Source organism: Ruditapes philippinarum, unplaced genomic scaffold (assembly GCF_026571515.1).
Source record: "Ruditapes philippinarum isolate M1 unplaced genomic scaffold, ASM2657151v2 ctg803_1_1_1_1, whole genome shotgun sequence".
NCBI classification, from domain to species: Eukaryota; Metazoa; Mollusca; class Bivalvia; order Venerida; family Veneridae; genus Ruditapes; species Ruditapes philippinarum.
In genome coordinates, this window is record NW_026866327.1 from 353,604 (window position 1) to 373,895 (window position 20,292).

General features: G+C 32.6%; 2 protein-coding genes across 2 annotated transcripts; one reads left to right on the forward strand and one right to left on the reverse strand.

Annotated features, from left to right (window-relative positions):
- Window positions 1-3,175: 3,175 nt before the first annotated feature.
- Window positions 3,176-11,437, reverse strand: LOC132732137 (uncharacterized). The gene is made up of 3 exons (XM_060718504.1): window positions 10,324-11,437; window positions 8,744-9,754; window positions 3,176-3,574 (listed from the first exon to the last, which is right to left on the reverse strand). The coding sequence occupies exons 1-3, from the start codon at window positions 10,376-10,378 to the stop codon at window positions 3,423-3,425; spliced, it is 1,218 nt and encodes a 405-aa protein (XP_060574487.1). The 5' UTR covers window positions 10,379-11,437; the 3' UTR covers window positions 3,176-3,422.
- Window positions 11,438-11,616: 179 nt separating this feature from the next.
- Window positions 11,617-16,398, forward strand: LOC132732136 (uncharacterized). Its single transcript, XM_060718503.1, has 2 exons — window positions 11,617-12,298; window positions 15,652-16,398. The coding sequence occupies exons 1-2, from the start codon at window positions 12,089-12,091 to the stop codon at window positions 16,396-16,398; spliced, it is 957 nt and encodes a 318-aa protein (XP_060574486.1). The 5' UTR covers window positions 11,617-12,088.
- Window positions 16,399-20,292: the final 3,894 nt, after the last annotated feature.

Consider the following 20,292-nt stretch of genomic DNA (forward strand, 5'->3'; position numbering starts at 1 on the left):
TAACATTCAAGATTGAGTTTGACAAGCTTAAAAATGGAAAATAGAATGTAACATAAGATAACATTACAACACAGGTGCTGATGTTAAATGTCTTAATTATAATTATAAACATCATCAATGACCATGCTAAACTAATTACAACTATACATTTACCTCACATAATGTTACAGTATGAAAAACAAAATATAACCGCCTTTGGTGATGAAATATTCAAATACGTACATGTATACATGTTTTGTTTTTTTCTTTAAAAAATGTTCGTTTGGTTGTTGATTAAGAGTTTGTGTTTTAAAAAAATTAGTCAGTCAATGAGGATTTTAAGATGAAAATGTACTCAGAAAATGAAGATTTTATGATAAAACTGTAGTCAGTTAGCCATTAAGGATTTTAAGATAAAACTGTAGTCAGTTAGCCATTAAGGATTTTAAGATAAAAAATGAAGTCAACCAGTCAGTAACGAAATTTAAGATAAAACTGTAGTCAGTCAGCCATTTAGGATTTTCAGATAAAAGTGTAGTCATGCAGTTACTGAGGATTTTCAGATAAAATGTAGTCAGTCAGCCAATGAGGATTTTAAGATAAAACTGTAGTCAGTCAGCTATTGAGGATTTCAACATAAAAAATGTAGTCAGTCAGCCATTGAGGATTGTTAGATAAAGTGTAGTCAGTCAGTTAATGGGGATTTTAAAATAAAAATGTTGTTAGTCAGCCCTTGAGGATTTTAAAATGAAACTGTAGTCAGTCAGCCATTGATGATTTTAAGATAAAACTGTATTGAGTCAGCCATTGATGATTTTAAGATAAAACTGTATTGAGTCAGCCATTTAGGATTTAAAGATAAAAATGAAGTCAGTCAGCCATCGAGGATTTTAATTTTAAAATGTTGTCAGTCAGTCATTGAGGGTTTTATGATAAAAATGAAGTCAGCCAACAGTAGCGAGCCTGATAAGACTGCACGGGCACTAGAGGAAAAAACTGATTACTTTCGATTTCAGTATGTTAAATGTCAAATAGATACAGTCCGCGGCACTAATCTTGTATCCTATCAGAATACACCATGAATATAACATTATCAACAGACAAAAATCAATTAATACATTTACAACTGGTTTGAATCAATATCTGATAAAAAATCAGTATAAACAATTATCAATATTTCTAAGAATCAAATAATAATAATAATAATAATAATAATAATAATAAAAAATAATAATAAAGCAAACAAACAAATAGTACGTGCGCATTGTGCATAATGGGCGCTACGCCTATGTGTATGAAAACCCTGATCTTCTTAAAACATATAATTTCAAATATGAATTGATGAAAATAAAACAACAACAAAAAAAACTGGTGACCCTTCTGTAATACACACAGTAAAAGACTAAAAGACCCTGTTAAATAGCGAGATCCTTATGCATATAGCCCTTTTCCATTTATGTTACACATTCAATATAATCATCACACCGATAGCGAACAGAGCGAACGTGTGTCTATGCCAAGTGAACATTAGGGAGTTACACTTAAAGTGTAAGTTTACATAATGCGATTCATCCTTACAAACTGAACACTGGGATTAGAAATTGTGTTTTAGGGTTAAGCTTTATGGCGTTTATAAAATCAAAAGAAGTTTTAAGGAATAACCCAACAATGTATGTCCGATAAGAACGTCAGTGCGTGTGTGGTACATTTTTAAAAATTCGTACGTTACCCTAACAGTAAAATTATGGAAATTTCAATTGAAAAAAAATTATTACCATTCTCTGTCCCTTTTAGCGAGAATCTGAAAAATGGTTATAAATCATTTAACACAAGAAAAATACCTTCATTCAAAAGAGTACATTAATATTCACCAGTTGCACAAAATGTCCGATGCTAAGCAATGATGATAATATTAATAATAATAATACATAATACATAACTTATGCAACATTAGTCTATAATGTTGATTAACATAAAGTTGACATACAAAAATATATTTATACAACGGTTATCAAATCATTGCAAATTGCAAAAATTCACAATTAAACATTTGATGCTTAGCAAAAGTAGAGAAGGCTACTTTCCTAAAATCTCATTAAAATGGAACGAAACAATAATAACATCTACATACGTTTTAGATTAAATGTTTCAGTTATTATCACGTATAGAAAAAAAAGCAAAAACAATGTCGGCAACGGTACATTAGAAACATTTCTTTTACAAATTCAATACATTCAGTATATTTTTAGTATTTTGTCTTTTTTATTTATTTCTATTCTATTACTTTTATACTTTTAACTGCAGATGGGATTTCTTATGTCATAATGGCATTCACAAATAAAGCTTTTACAAATTTTTAGAATGATCAGATCTTTATTTCCTCTCATCAATTTTTGCTTATTCTTTGAATTTTATGTACTTAAACTATAGATTAATCATTTGATAAAGATAAAAAATATATAAAAAAATGCTTATAAATAAGCAGGTACTAGGGCCGTAAGGGATGTTGAATTTTTCCATCATGTATCCGTCGTGTACAGAATCAAATCAAACCGAGTCGGCAACTTTTGTGTAATCATGTTGTATTGATGCTTCCAAGGGACAACTTTTTCTCCAGAATTTTATCCTGATATTTCAATCATGAATTTTACATTTTTGTAATTAACAGAACGCCCATGAGTGAAATGTAAGTCCGATGCTATGGAATTATAATAAAGTAAAAAGGTCATTTATAAATTTCGTTAAAAAGAACGGAATCCAAAAAGAGCGACTAAGGAAAAATCTTGCAAGCAAATATTTTTACACATTTACATTTATTAATCCTGATGACGGTCATAAAAGACTGAAAAAATCTTGCAAGCTAATTTTTTTATACATTTACATTTATAAATCTTGATGAAGGTCATGAAAGACCGAAAACCAGTAGATCCTTGAATAAACCAGTTTACAAAACATCCTGATCTCTTGATTTACTTGTTGTAATTACATTTACATATATATTAGGGCCTATAGATCTTTGAAATACTATCAATCATTTAACAACTAAAAGTAAATTAAAGAATTAATAAAACCATTTGTTTTCAAATAGGATTATTGTGAAGAATAAACTCCACGATTAAACACGAGAAGACGACATTTCAACGAAGCAGCTACTGACATCCATTCCTACCCCAGAGTCAGTCGAATACGCTTTTTGTTCTGTTTTGAACTGGCACATTTTTAATTCCGTACAACCAGCAGCTCTTAAAATATCACAAATTGGTGTGACAAACACGAGACCATGCATACCCCCTTCAACAATACCGATAGCGACTGAATCTTGTTCACCTTCCATCAAAACTAACGCTCCAGAATCACCAGGCTCTGCAAAAGGATCGTGTCCAATTGGAAGAATAACAATTTGATCTTTTAAATGAAATCCAAAGCTCTGACAATGTCATTTGTCATCTTCGCACTGCAGCTCCTTGCAATTCAAAGCTACCTCTCGTTATTCCAGAACTCATGCCAAGCTTGTAAACTTCAGTCCTAGGTTTTATGTTGGCCATCTCACAAATATCGCCGGAATTGAAACAAAGTGGATGATCATCATCAAATCCTGACAATAGAAAAACATCAAGATTATCAGTGTTGGTTTTGTCGTGACGCGGCTCATTTTTGTTCAGACTGAGTATGTCGCGCGGATATAGGTCACAGACTACACGCGCATTAGTCTGTAAATATAAAAATAGGAGCGTTGCCTTACGTAACAAAAACCTAATCGACATATCAAGACAAATTGAGATAATAATAAAAATCGTTTGGTGTATATTAACTACGTTTAAATCAACTTTTCTCCGCCTATTAGTTTTTTATTTTATCATTTTTGAATCAATTTGTCATATTGGAATATAATAATTTTCTCACACTTTCTCGTAGCCTGAAGTTATATACAAAAGAAGATACTTTAAATCAACTTTTCCTTTTCTTTATGAAAGGATCCTCACTTTTTTTAAAATGTGATCTTTGCTAGCCTACTTTGTCCTATTTTTTACCCGAATTTAATTGTTTCATAATTTTTGGAATGTATCATGTTGTCACTTTTTGTGAACTGATGAAAAATAAATATATTTTGACTTTGACTTTGAAAAAAAAGTAAATTCAATTATGAGGACACTGATCAATAATGTAAGGTTATCATTATGCAAAGTACAAGAGTCAATTATAACTAGATAGTCGTGAATGGAAAAAGAAAAGTAAATGAAGAGAAGTATCTATCAACACCGCCATTTACAATATGCAGCTACTTAAGATTACCGCTATAAAAATAGCAAGTTACATTCATATAAACATTTTGCTCCATTTGAAATTGTTCTTAATTTTGCTTCTTTTGATATTTTTTATGCATTTATGCTCAGGAAGACTGTTATAGACCAATTGCTACCATTTTTGTATTATTGATTCCGCCTAATGATATACTGAAAAAATGTAAATCTTAAAAAATCAATGTAAGAGGTTTGCAAATGTTTCCAGATACTATGGAAATATTTCTCCTTATAGTTGTAGATGGTATCGCTATCCTGTCCGAGTCAAATGCAATTTAATCTATAAAAAGTTTGCTTTAAACCAATTTAGTCTTATTTCTTTCTACTTTACTTGGGTGGTTACTACTCAACTACTATATAATCATCCTCCGGATATGTTGTCTGCTTTTTTAACTTGTCTTTTGACCATTGAACGCATTGTCTGTGATATGCAGGCGGACACTTTTCAAATTTTCATTATATTTAGTTTCTCGTTTGTTTCTCGTTCAGGGCACAAGCATTCCTTTTAATTTGGGGACCGCACGCCGTTTCTAATGGAATTGCACTTTCGAGTCACATTGAAGTTTACATATTAACTGCCGTTTTAACACAAAATGTGTATTTTTTAAACTCACAATTTCACCGATTTCTTGTTTGTATGACGAATTCTATTAAAAGATAATGTTAGAGGGGTTGGACGGAATCCTCTTTTTAAGTACCGTCCATGAACTTGCTCAATCACACCGAGTCTGCAACATTTTCAATTTAAATTTCTCTCTACTTTAGTATATCATTACATGTAATGCAAAAGTTCATGCATTCAAAAAGGACGAACGGATGTGTAGCAAGAAGAGAGAGATGGTCAAATGTAAACAATAATATATGGATATTTAGTGGTTTTAATTATGTCGGTATTCATTTTTCAAATAGGCTATTTCTGTTAAGATAATAGAAGCTTGACAATTAAGACCAGGAAAATCCTTATTTATATATCTTATTTATTCTAAAACCTTTCTTGTCTATCTGCAAAAATATTTCTAATAAAGGTTTTATCAGTGCTTCTATGTGGAGCAGAATTATGGGGAGTGAAACTGCAAAAGTATATTTAATTTGTACAAAATTATGTCTTTAATCAAGTCTTATATCTTATATCAAATATAAGTTCAACAAAAATTTTAATCAACAACGGGAATTTAGGAAACGTATATGTCAATATCAAGCTCCTGAAACAGATAGAAGAAACTAAATCATCAATAGTAAGAGGGAGAATTGTATTCCTCGTCATTGGAACATTTATATGAAGCTTCATTAAATTTAGAAGAAAACGTTTTAGCCATTGATATCGCCATATCGTTTTCTTTTTGGATATTTTGATTTAAAGCGAACAGTAGGTTGTTTTTATGTCTACTTCTTAGTTTTAAGGGGGGGGGGAATAATTCTGGAAATATGAATACTTGATTTATAGACCTTGTCATATAACTATGATGTTGGAGTTTGAAGTACATTCTTTAAGAAATGAAGAATTTTGTGTAAAAATATTAATATCTAGAAAAATTCTAAAAAACATTTCAAAGAATATACATTTTGGAAATAGCAAACGTAAAGAATGTTTATCTTCTCACATATGATTTGAGTGATAATAAGAAACATATACTTTAATCAGAAATCTGCACGCGGTCGCCGACGCTTAGTGAGTAAAAAAGCTCTCAGAATACTCCCAATAGTCAAGCTTAAAATGGTGTGCATTATCGCCAGACTGCCATCTTTCTTTGAGGTTTTATAAAATTATTTACAGTACTTTTTGAATTATCAAAACTATTGTTACTTTGGCTATACATGTACTTTAAGTTTAATTGTTGACAAAACATCAAATTATTTAACATAGGAAGACAAAAATATGTGCATAATTTCCAGACTGCAACTACCTATATGCCAAGTTTCATAAAAATATTTTCAGTTTTTTTTGCTATATCACGGGACTTAGTTTTTGTGTATAATTTGCCATATTTTAAGGATATTTATTGTCATAGCAAACACACTTTTCAAGATCGGAACTAAAAGAAAACACGTTAATAATCTCTAGATCGTATTTATAAATATTTAAAGTTTCAGAAAAAATCAGTAACTTTTGCGTTATCACAGGATCCAGTTTTATGGACACGGAATGACGAACTGAATGGCGGAGGGCAAACCTTAAGTCTCCTCCAGTTCAACCGATATATGCTGATCATTATTCAATCAAATCAAACTAGAACTGCCACTATCATGGCGTGAATACCCCCGCATACCACTTTGTCAGAATCGACAGTGGCCATTTAGAGGTCAAGGACAACCTCCCTGCCAAATCTGAGGTTACTAAGCCAGTGCATTGCTAAGTTATGTATTCTACATGCTTCAAATGTGAAAATGTCAAAATCAATACATTGCGGACAGGACATTCTTTAGCAATTGAGAAGAAAAGCTTTTTTTCTCAAGGTCCCTGTGACCTTGACCTTTGACCCAGTGACCTCAAAATCAATAAGGGTCACCTTATAGTCATGATCAACATCCATGCCAAATATGAAGACTGTGGGTCAAAGGAATCTTAAGTTAATGGGTGGACAAACTTTTTGAAGTCAAAGTCCCTATGACCTTGACCTTTGATCTTGTGACCTCAAAATCAAAAGGGGTCATCTACTAATCATGATCAACATCCATGCCAAATATGAAGACTGTGGGTCAAAGGAATCTTAAGTTATTGGGCAGACAAACTTTTTGAATTCAAAGTCCATGTGACCTTGACCTTTGACCGGGTGACCTCAAAATCAATAGGGGTCATCTACTAATCATGACTAACCTCCATGCCAAATATGAAGCCTGTGGGTCAAAGGAATCTTAAGTTATAGGGCGGACAAGCTTTTTGAAGTCAAGGCCCCTGTGACCTTGACCTTTGACCTGGTGACCTCAAAGTCAATAGGGGCCATCTATTGATCATGACTCACCTCCATGCCAAATATGAAGACTGTGGGTAAAAGGAATCTTAAGTAATTGGGCGGACAAGCTTTTTGAAGTCAAGGCCCCTGTGACCTTGACCTTTGACCTGGTGACCTCAAAGTCAATAGGGGTCATCAACTAATCATGACTAGCCTCTATGCCAAATATGAAGACTGTTGGTCAAAGGAATCTTAAGTTATTGGGCGGACAAGCTTTTTGAAGTCAATGCCCCTGTGACCTTGACCTTTGACCTGGAGACCTTAAAATCAATAGGAGTCATCTTCTGATCATGACTAACCTCAATGCCAAATATGAAGACGATGGGTCAAAGGAATCTTAAGTTAATGGGCGGACAAGCATTTTAAAACCAAGGCCCCTGTGTCCTTGACCTTTGACCTGGTGATCTCAAAATCAAAAGGAATCATCTACTAATCATGATTTACCTCCATGCCAAATATGAAGACTGTGGATAAAGGAATCTTAAGTTATTGGGCGGACAAGCATTTTGAAGTCAAGGCCCCTGTGACCTTGACCTTTGACATGGTGACCTCAAAATCAATAGGGGTCATCTACTAATCATTACTAACCTCAATGCCAAATATGAAGACTATGGGTCAAAGGAATCTTAAGTTATTGGGCGGACAAGCTTTTTAAAACCAATGCCCCTGTCACCTTGACCTTTGAACTGGTGACCTCAAAATCAAAAGGAATCATCTACTAGTCATAATTAACCGCCATGCCAAATATGACGACTGTATGTCAAAGGAATCTTAAGTTATTGGGTGGACAAGCTTTTTGAAGTCAAGGCCCCTGTGACTTTGACCTTTCACCTTGTGACCTCAAAATCAAAAGGGGTCATCTACTAATCATTACTAACCTCAATGCCAAATATGAAGACTATGGGTCAAAGGAATCTTAAGTTATTGGGCGGACAAGCTTTTTGAAGTCAAGGCCCCTGTGACCTTGGCCTTTAACCTGGTGACCTCAAAATCAATAGGAGTCATCTTCTGATCATGACTTACCTCCATGCCAAATATGAAGACTGTGGGTTAAAGGAATCTTAAGTTATTGGGCGGACAAGCTTTTTGAAGTCAAGGCCCCTGTGACCTTGACCTATGACCTGGTGCCCTCAAAATCAATAGGGGTCATCTACTAATCATGACTAACCTCCATGCCAAATATGACGACTGTAGGTCAAAGGAATCTTAAGTTAAAGTTATTGGGCGGACAAGCTTTTTGAAGTCAAGGCCCCTGCGACCTTGACCTTTGACCTAGTGACCTCAAAATCAAAAGGGGTCATCATATGAAGACTGAGGGTCCAAGGAATCTTAAGTTATTGGGCGGACAAGAAAAAACCGACGGACGGACGGCCGGACAGACGGACGGCCGGACGGACAAGCTGATTCCAGCATACCCCCCCCCCCCTTACAACTTTGTTGTGCGGGGGTATAATAAGCTCTAATCATTTGGAAACTATGAAGATCCATAATTAAATAAGAAATTAATTGTACCTGCTTGGATGTCATTTAAAACTTTGGGAAAGCTGCCATCCTTTGGTTTTCTGTCCCGTATACTGAAAATAGCAACTTCCATACCCGACATGATATCATCTCCTTCATTGTAAACAACAAGAACTACTCTACCAAATGCTGGAGAATGGCAGACCGTGGGCTGATGAACCAATTTGTCCATTTTAAACGGTGTATTTTCTTTGATCATTTTAAGCTCATCGAGAGTGTAGATAACATGGGCACACGTTATTCCACAAAGTCCATGTTGTGGATGTTCAATGAATCCTCCAAGGGTTCCTATGCTTCCGTTTTCGATGTTTGCCTGAATTGCTAGACCAATCTTCAGATGTTCATGGAACTCGTTTGGTCCTCCGAAATATGGTTCGAATTCTCCCCCAAAAACATCCGTTCGAAACCCATCTATATCTTTCTTAAAACGTTCCTCTGCCAATGGAATCAATCCTTTAGCTGTCACAAACAGCGCTATACATGGTTCTTCTATAATTTTATGTTGGCCTGATTTGTATCCAAAGGACTTTTTCAAGCTAGGTAATATCACATTAAGATTACTATGCCTTTTAAAAAGATCGTCAGCGTTTTTGTTGATGCATTTTCTTAGCTGTTCGAAAACCTTGCCATCAGATTGATTCTTTGTTTCAACTTTCCTTTCATAGACAGCAGCATATTCTCCGTCAGCACTCGGTTCGTTTTCAGATATTTTATAACATTCATTATCTTTAAATATGAAAAATTGAGACGCCCTCTTTAAGAAAACTATAAAAACAATAGACGTAGAGTCAGATTTGTACGACGGCAAAACGTCGATGACATCTTCTGAATTCTCCTTTATATGTTGGCTTATCTTAGAGCAAATATTTGAAAATATTGCTGAAGTTCTTCCAAATACACGGGACGCCTTATTCAGTTCACTTTTGGACGGTAGAATCTTCTTTTCTAGTAATATCTTTGCATCAGACTCACTTCTTCTTTCAATGCATGTATCCCAAGATTCTATAATGAAGGTCCCAACATATTTATTTCAGCATAGCTGTACTTAATCTTATTTTACCAACCTTTTACCTTATGAAATTTTAAGTTACAAAACCATCAGCTGTAAGCTGGTTTATCATTGGTCAAAAAAGAAAACGTTATGATATCTTTTGACAAAATTAGAGTTCTTTAGTTCAAAGGTCTCTAACAATAAAATTGTCATAAGAACTTTGTTTTGCACTTTTAAATTACATGTTAAAAGACATAACAAATAGTTAAAGGAGCGATGTGTTCAGTATAGTCAACTCATCTTAGATGTAAGTCTACATATGAATTATGCTAAATTTGTTTGGCTTCAAGGGTAATGATTTAAAGAAAACATGGTAGAGGCTCATAAGGCGATGTAAAACTACAGACAAGAACAAGTAATTTTTTTATTATATCACATAAATATGAAACCTTAAACGGAGTACATTTAAGTTGTAGGGCCATGAATAATACACATTATAGAGAGAAGGTCCAAAAACAATTATTTAGTGTTTAAAAGCATGTTTATTGTACAAGAGAGTTGTTTTATTTCATGTACTTACTATCGTTTTGATAGAGCATAGAATCAGAATCATGGCGGATATTTGTCTTGCTCATTGTTTCCTCTTCAGTTCTGCAAAATAAGAGTAAAAAATATCATAGCGGCAGCATCATTGAATTAGAAAACCAGTTATATGTAAAATGTTTAATTAAGTACGATCAAAAGTTAAGTTCGTTTACATAATCTTGAAATATTTTTATAGTCCAGTCAATTTGAAAAAAAAGGAAAACCATATAACAAGCCAAAACCAAATTTTTGGTTTAATATGGAAATTGAGCCTTGAAAATCTAATATTGCGGACATATTGCCAAGATAGCGGCTATACATGTTTATAACTTCAAAAACGCAGTGTCATCACTGTATGGTGCACGACCACATGACGGAATTTTTGCGGACAAATGTTAGATAATTATTATACTTATGACATGTTAAATAGTATATCCTATGTTCCGTTCTTGATTCCATGCTTGATTTCAATACTATGAACTTTTCAAAATTTTCAAAAGAAGCAAACCCAATAAAGGCTTATATTTTCTTTTAATCTTACCTATAAACTCTTAAAGATAATATGCCATAGATCTAGATCTACTAAGCCAGCTACATATATGATACATATACATGTATATTTATTAGATATGTTTTTGGCACATGCACTGTTTGCTGCACAACTTCAGAGATCGTATGCTTGTTGAACAGTAATAATGGCGACATCTGTCTTCCATACAAAAATAATTGATGTAATCATTATTTTGACACTGTGTCAATTATGACTAGAAACTTCATACAAGTTATAATTTTATATCAACAGAGTGTGAAAATAATTTGTGCCTTAATGAGATCGTGGATAAATTTCTAGGCATTTTTTTTTGAAGTATTTTGCTATTGTTGATACACACATTGAATGGACTGTTATTCACCAGATACGGTGGCTGACCTGTGCTCTGATAAATTCAAGTGGCTTACTGTCGTGATCCAGAGTGAAAACTACCAATGACAGTACCACCATCACCAGATGAAAGAATTAATACAGAAGACACAGTTCTGGCAGAATCATTTCACAATAATGATATATGAATTTTGAAAATTAAAGAGGCAGCGGAAGATAAAATCAAAACTACAATTTCATTTAATGTCACTGGCATGTCTTTGATGTAAAGATATATATTTATATAACCTTTTAATTTCAAAATTAGATTGAAATAGTATAACCGCATCAGTCTTGTTTATTTATATATATATATACTATCAATGGACAATCTAGAATAATATACTACTTATAAAGAATAGTCCAGAATGAACATTAACAGAACTTTCTTGAAAGAAGATGAATGAATTTAAACATCAAATAAATAAAATTATTAAAAATGAAAGGGGCATGAGAAGTTATCGAACCCACGACATCAAGCTCTACCTACTAAGCTATTCAGGAAACGGATACTTTTTAACACACTTTTTACATATTCAAAATAAAGTCTATAAACATAACAGTATCTACTGTGTTGATGCGACGTTAACAAACAACAAATAAAAATAACAAATATATAAAATCGAAAAAGTAAGAATAACGCGTACATCTGGCCAATGAAACAGCTTGTTTAACCGACACGTCATTATTCAGTTTATTTACTGTTATTGAGAAATTAAGAACAAATAATATATAAAGAATATGCAAATGTTATAAAAACAAGTTGACTGTGTATAATGAATTTATAGAATGAATGTAAAATCGAAAAGAGTATTGCCACGCTAAAGGAAAAGTGCAAATAATGGAAAATTCAAAAGCACACGTCTTCCTCTTAACTATAACATTCGTTTTGATATTTATTACTTGTTTACTTACAAAACTTGGTGTTCATCATGACACATTTCTCAATTATAATTCAAAAACGAAAAGTCAAAGTGTTGGAAAATTGGAAAATAAAAAAGAAGCGAAAACTGGAAATACAACTGAAGTAGAGAAAAACGGAACGTGCGAGGTATGAATTTTCTTAAATATAGTTAATAATATATACTAGTGTTTTAAATATTTACATTTGATATAAAGTACAAATGTTCATATTTAACATTTACGTACCCATACTCCAATTCATAAACAAAACTATTAAATTAAACCCTACTCTCATAGTTTAATGTGAGTTTAGTTTTGATGCCTTATTAATTGGTAGTTTTAAAACAACACACTTCTCTTCCCGCCCGTCTTAGCTTAAAAGCCAGAGCATCCCATTCGGATAGCCTCCATCCTTTATCCATGACAGTTGATCCCGGACATTGGTCTTACTGGTGCTTATGTCTCTTAGAAATCATATGAGATATGACCTAAAACCGTACAAGCTATCGTGTAAAAATAACATCAACATGACTAGGAATATGTGCAGTATATTCCTTAAAAATTAGACCATAATAATAATTTATTGAACTCCACACACTAAATGGTCAGTATGGTCTGTCCGACGCACGTTCGAAACATCGTTGACATTGTGACAACCTTTGACCAAATACGCATCATGTGTGGCAGATGACTATCTATTGCCCTATTCTAAAATGTTTAGCACCATTTATACAAAATCGACCACGGCGACAATATCATGTGACTTTTATGGTCTGCTTTGGGTTTTAAAGCCAAAAGTGAGGTCATAAAATAACTTATTTTTCCACAGTAACATTTTTTCCACTCATATGTGTTAACCACACAGTGAATTGCTGTTTGGGGGAAAAATCAATATTTTGAGGTAAAATGAAAAAGTTATCCGAACAAGCGGTTATACTTGAAAAAATACTGATTTTTGCCCAAATTAATGTATAGCCAAAACAAATTTAGATTATTCCATTGTATGAGCTGGGCTTTACATTTGACCCTTTTAAAAAACTGAAAATAAAAAGTTATAAATGAAAGCATACCTTACCGACTTTTGTATTAGCTTTCTGACCCACACACATCACAAAGTATAACGTTGATGTTTAATACAAAAATTCCTTAGTCATGTAAATGTATTTTACATATAGAAAGACGGAAAGATAAACAGACCGTGTTATATAGAAATTTCCATATGTCTTCTTGGAAAAAAGAAGAAAAGGAATCTTTTTGGATCCATAATTTAAATATTATAGTCCCAAATGGCCTTTATAATAAGGTATTGTTTGATTTATATAAACATATGTTACATGAATATAAAATGTATTTCTATTACAGTAAACTCCGCTTATAACGAACTCATTGGGACATTCAAAATCTGTTCCTTATATCCGGAGTTCCGTGTAAGCATATAACAAATTAGTTCCTTGTATCAGAAGTCTTTATAGCGAACAGTTTTACATATAACGAACTAATTGTTTACCATAGTCCTCCATTTAGAAGAGCATTTGATTAAGAGAAATAACTCTTGGTTCGTCATTGTTGTCTCCCTTATATTGATTAAAAAAAAGGAATAATTGCAATGTTGTTTTTTTTTAATATAATTTTTATTTATATATATATATATCTATAAGATATGTGATATGTACCATATATGCAATATTGTTATTTATGAACGATACAGTATCATGCACAAAAATAATCACTTTGCTTTGAAGAAGTCGCTGTTTTTAGTTTGGAAATGTTTACAACTCTTCAAGTTAAATTCAATATCCAATGAATTTTTATGTGCATTAGACTCGAAGTATGACCTAATCTTGTGCAAACAATCAATAGCTTCATTTTTTGACACAACCGGCAGATCATCTAAATAGATCTCGTCTTCGGAAGATTGACTGTCATCGTCATTTTTTGTTCCTAATATATCCGCTACATTCGGCCAAGTTTTAATCTGTGCCGATGAAAACGAAAGTAGAAAATGCGTGATTTGTTTACGGATAGCCGATATTTTGGAGTTCGTTATAAAAGTGTAATTTTCTGTACTTTTTATAGCATTGGGACTAAAAAATTAGTTCCTTATAAGCGATAATTCCTTATAACCGTGTTCGCTGTAACCGTAATTTTTTACATTAAATAAAGAAGGGCAAAATTCGGGCCAAAAAAATTGTTCCTTATAACCGGAAGTTCGCTATAACCGTGTTCGCTATATGTGAAATTTACTGTATTATCTTTTTATCAACACTGTCTAATGGACATTAATATTACTATAGATCCTTTTTTTATTAATGTACCAGCTTTATTTATAACATGAATATTTGTTTCTACATGTTATATTATTTTAGCGCAAAACGCCATAACGTATTTCGCGCGTTTTACGCGTGTTCCTTGGCGGTGCTAGGGGAGGTGGACGGTAGTTTACACTTGACGTTACCGTCCAATCAAACCGAGCCTGCAACATTTTCAATTTTGCCGTTTTGAACTTTCTTAAGGGATTCTTATTTTATCTGTTTTATCGCCACACAAGCGTTGTTTGTGCCGTGAGGAGGTTGTAAAAAGTCGCCGCGTACATTAAATGTTTCCGATCCTAAAAGATTGTTCAGCACGACATAATTTTTTTGTTAATGGTATCTTTGAGTTTCAACTATTTGGCTTTTTCGATTTTGGTGGTTCCAATATTCCTACTTAAATAATGTAGAAACACTCTTAGGATATATTGCCTGCTTTTGAACTTTGTCTTTTGACGTCTTATCTGTGATATGCAGGCTTCATAACCTCTGATCCCCTTTCAAAATTCCATTTTGTTTAGTCCTGCCCATTGTTTTCTACGCTTTTAATAATTTGGGAAGCTTACGCCGCTTTTGGCACGGACGAGTCACATTTAAGGTTCAATGATAACCACCGTATGAACACATCTGCGGGTGTTTATAATTTCAAAATTTTACCATTTCATGTTTAAATGTTGCATTTTGCTTAAGCCGGTGCTAGATGGCGTGAACGCTAGTTTCCACTTGACAGTACCATCCATTAACGGGCTCAATCAAGCCTGCAACATTATCAATTTTGCCGTTTTGGACTTTCTTAAGGGATTCTTATTTTCTCCATTTTTCTGTTATGAAGTCGCTTATGGTAATTTTGCTATGTTTTCCATTGATGAAGGCGTCCAGTCTGCAAAATATAATAACTGAATGTTCGTGTTTGTGTGGCATGTTTGGTAATTGTCTTCATAAACACATTATATTTTTCTTTCACTTCTAATGTTAATATTTCATAAACACACAAGACAATATGAAAAACACTATTCATTTGAAGCATGGACTTTGTGTTAGTCGACTATAAAGATCACTCTTTACTGATGTGTTGTATTATTGTGCTTTTTTTAAATGACGGACTTTTAATATATGTTTTTTTGAATTGTGGTAACTAGCAATTATGTAACTTATATTTTTGTTTTTAGAACAAATTTCTTTTATTTTTCAGTTTTGTTTCAAACGTGTTCCAAATCTCATTGTACAGTACGGCACACCTCGTACAGCGACAACGTTACAATTTCATTTATTGTGTTTAATGATGGCTTTTCTACATGAGGATGAGAAGAATTCTGTCGGATGTTATAGTAATAGGTTTGAAACAAACAATAAGTATAGAGTTATAAAACAACACAGCATACCCGATAAAGCGTTGTCTTTCATACCATCTGGTTCTTGGGTTTTTATGACTTCCAAAGGTCCATTGACAAAGCCAAAACAAGACCAAGTGAGAAAACTGAAACAAAAGCGTATAGTTATTCCATATATTGCAGATGTTAATCTTGTCTCAAAAAGGGGTCATTTTATCGCATATGAATATCAAAAATTCTTTGGTTTATCAGATGAAAATATGACACATGTCGTGGAATATTTGCGATACTGGGATATTCTTCGGGTTTGTTGTGGAAAACAAATGTCAGCGGATTGGCGCAATCATCTAGCACCTAAGAAAAATTACAGAAATCATCACGACCCTCACAGTCTATCATATCCTGCTTGTGAAATGTATAATATAAGTAATGTTGAAGTCCTGCTTCTTAAAACACATGCATACAAGACATTTTCCAGTCACTCTTCATTAAGGAACTTTCTTGGAAAACCGTCACAAGTTGACGGAACTTTGGATGGAAGTTACTGCAAACGCTGCAATGCTAAGATTTCGAAATTTAAATTGTCTTTTAATCAAAGATGCGTATAATGTTTTGCGTTTCAAAATGGCATAGGTATGGTAACGATGATGGTAAACCGCGAATTGTGTACCCATGAACAAGAGGAAATTAACACAATGCTTTAAACAACTCTTGAGCGGAAAGCAACCTGTCCTTTTCATGTTTTTATTTATCTGAAATGCATTGTCATTGGATTTTAAGAAGTTTAATCGGCTGTAAAGCAGACGAGTCTTTTAGACTTATGAATAAGACGCATGATTTACTTTGGAATAACACGATTAACTTTGCGAGTCGTCAGTAATACAAAAGTATATAAAACATTCACATTCATCAGCACTACACTCCTGGGTCAATTTCAGATTTCTTGCTTTGTTGCGAAACATTTTCATTACATTTTTCTCAAATGGAAAGATAATATTGTTTTATTTGGGAGATGACATTTTGCAAATCCTGAAAGTTTGTTAAATATATTTTTAGTCATAAGGTGTTTTGTTTTGTTTTGTTTTTTTCAAACGAGTTCTGAAAAATGTTGAAGGTGAATTTCTGGGGAAAAGTTTGATCTGTGGATGGTTTTAAATTCAAAAATTCACCATGACCATTATTAAATGTTGAATTCTGCTTTCGCCGGTGCTTATTAGGAAAGTATTTTCAAGGCATGATAATATTTCACATGAATGTAAACTTTTTTGGAATACATAAAGTATAATCTAAATGTAAGTTTATTGTATGCTATGATTTATTTGCTTGTCTTTTCCTGGTAACTTGTTGTATGAAAAAATAGCAAATTTGCATATGAAAGCGATTACATGGATATTGTTATGTCTTCTACATGGGTATTTCAGTAGGTCTAGTAGATGGACTTTGTGCAGAGATTATCTTTGTTAGTCTAGTTTACTGAGCTTGAAACAGAGGTGACCTTTGAAAGTTGGGTAGATGTAGATGTACTTTGTACTGATGTGATATCTTATTAGGTCTAGCACTGATACAATGTGCAGAAGTTCTTTGTAAGTCTTGTAAATGTACTATGTACAAAGGTTATCTTTGTAAGACTAGATGTGCTATGCACAGAGGTTATCTTTGTAAGTTTAGATGTACTATGTACAGGGGTTATCTTTGTAAGTCTAGATGTACTATGTACAGAGGTTATCTTTGTTGGTCTAGATGTACTATGTTCAGAGGTTATCTTTGTAAGTTTAGATGTACTATGTACAGAGATTATCTTTGTAAGTTTAGATGTAATTCAATGATACGTGATTAAGTAATGAAAATTAATGGAAATTGTTAGTGAATTCGGATAGTCGCTGAATCGGATAAGAGTAATCAACAATTGACAAATGCTGGTACGAATATCTAATCATGTCTCGGCCTCCTGTTTAACATCGTAGGTTAACTTACCCCAGAGGACATAATATTTTTGCATATTTATTTAATCTTATTTCTTTATTTTTGTATTCATGCATTAAAATGAACGATAAGAGACTTCAAAAGTAAAATATCTAAATTGCATTTCAAATGCATTCCCGTTTTCTTTCCTTAATCTATTTTGTAAATAACATGAAAAAAACATGTAAAAAAACCTTCTAATTCGGAAACCTTTCTAATCCGGCAACCTTTCTAATCCGGAAACCTTTGTTCCGGACGAGTTTTGATTAGACAGGTTCCTTTGTATAAGGTACATTGCTTCATTCTGAACTCTGTTTCTTTTTTTTTTTCACTTGCTTGCTTTTAAATTTTATCTTTGAAGATGTTTGTAATTTTAAGTAGTTGTTTTTAGAATTTTTATTTATAATCAGCCAAACAACTAGTTTTTTTCTCAAGTATTTTTTTATTGTTAGGCACTTTTCAACACTGCAGAAGTATTGTAGTGGTATCACTTGCAAAACGATATACAAGATTTGAGCATTCATTCTCAGATCATTTAAAATTACATAAAATTAACTATTTTTATGGACCATGTTAAAATTGCAGAAAATTTGCTATTTTTCATTGACCTTGTTAAAATTTTAGAAACAGAATTCAGTATGCTCAGAGAACATGCAAATTTAAAAAATCCAGACCTATATAGTTATATATATATAAAGGGAGATAATTACTCCAATTACTCGTTGATTTGTGAGATATGATAACAGAGAACAAACTCTATATATGTGAATGTGGAGCTTGTTTCAGTGTGTATTGCAGTTTGTGACTGTATATAAAGCTGTTCTGAAACCATCATTTTTGTGATGGTGGACGAGCAGTGGCTATGCTTTCATGACTGTTCTGCTAGGCGCTGTGCCGTAATTGGACTGGCATATCGATGTGGTGGTATGTGTGTATATATTCTCTCATTTCTATCAATTTATCTGCACACTTGTATCTTAAGTGATCCCACGCAGGGGAAAGTATAACTGTATTGAATTTAATTATCTCCCTTTATATATACTTTATCTGTCTAAATTCATTGTATCCTACGGATCTACTTGATCTTACGGGATCCAGTTTACTTTCGGAAATAGATATATAGTTCTCTGGTCCCAATCAGTGAAGAAGACAATAAAAATGTCATCGTTGATTTGTGAGATATGATAACAGAGAACAAACTCTATATATGTGAATGTTGAGCTTGTTTCAGTGTGTAGTGCAGTTTGTGACTGTATATAAAGCTGTTCTGAAACCATCATTATTGTGATGGTGGATGAGCAGTGGCTATGCTTTCATGACTGTTCTGCTAGGCGCTGTGCCGTAATTTGACTGGCATATCGATGTGGTGGTATGTGTGTATATATTCTCTCATTTCTATATATATATATATATATATATATTAAATTAAATACATATTAATATATATATGAAATTAAAAGGTTATCCCTCGGAAGCATTTATCAAAACAAAACTCTAATTTTTAGAAAAATCGCCGGCAACTTGTAATTTTAATGAAACATATGTGTTTTCAATTTTCTACTGATTAAGGGTTTATCTTTCTATGACGTCAGAATTTGACAATTGTTGTAATAATTAAACATCTGACTTTAATATAAAAAGGTACCTCAAACTTGTATGCTTATTGAAAAACAAATAAAATACGCATTAATTTGTTAAATGAGTGAATTCTTTAAAGACGCAGTAAGTCTCTTTTTAATTCTTTAGAAATGTAAAACATAAGCTTCATAATGTTAAAATAATTAATTAAGAACATGTGAGAAAATTAACAACTGAAAAAGGCATAATGGAAATTTAAATATTACAAAACATAATACATGTATTAATTACAATTACATACTGGTCAGGATAGCAAAATGGACTATGTTCGATTAAAGAATAAGATAAAATGAATAGATATAAGAATCCGAATCGTTATTAAACTGAATGAAATGCTTAGAATATTTAAAATCAAAAATATAAAAAAATAAGATCTTATATAAAAAATGAAATGAACTAATATAAGAATCAGAATCGTTATTTAACTGAAATGCTTAGAAATAATAAATCAAAATTATACAAAATAAGATCTTATATAACAAATTCCAGAGCCTCTGAATTCATGATCTAAGTAAAAAATGATTATCGAAGTATTCAAAAAGAAATAACTCAAAATAAACTTACAAATTAATGCAAAGCTCTTTCTTCTGTTCGAAAGTTCCACTCCTTTCAGTGTGACTAAAACCTTGCTTTATTGAAATAGATAAATAATTATCATGTAGTATATGGATTGTAATTCACTATACAGTATGCAATATTGTATTGATGGTGCAAATACACGTCGTATTCCTTATACAACTGTGACCACTTGTTATTTAGAGTACGAGGGTCCTGCAAGGAATTCCGTCTTTAAAACGATTTTTTTTCTTCAAAATTTTCAATTTCAAACATTAAAAGTATTCCCTATCACCGGAGTACATTGTGTAGTCTTTCCGTCGAATCATAACTAGCTGATAAATAGA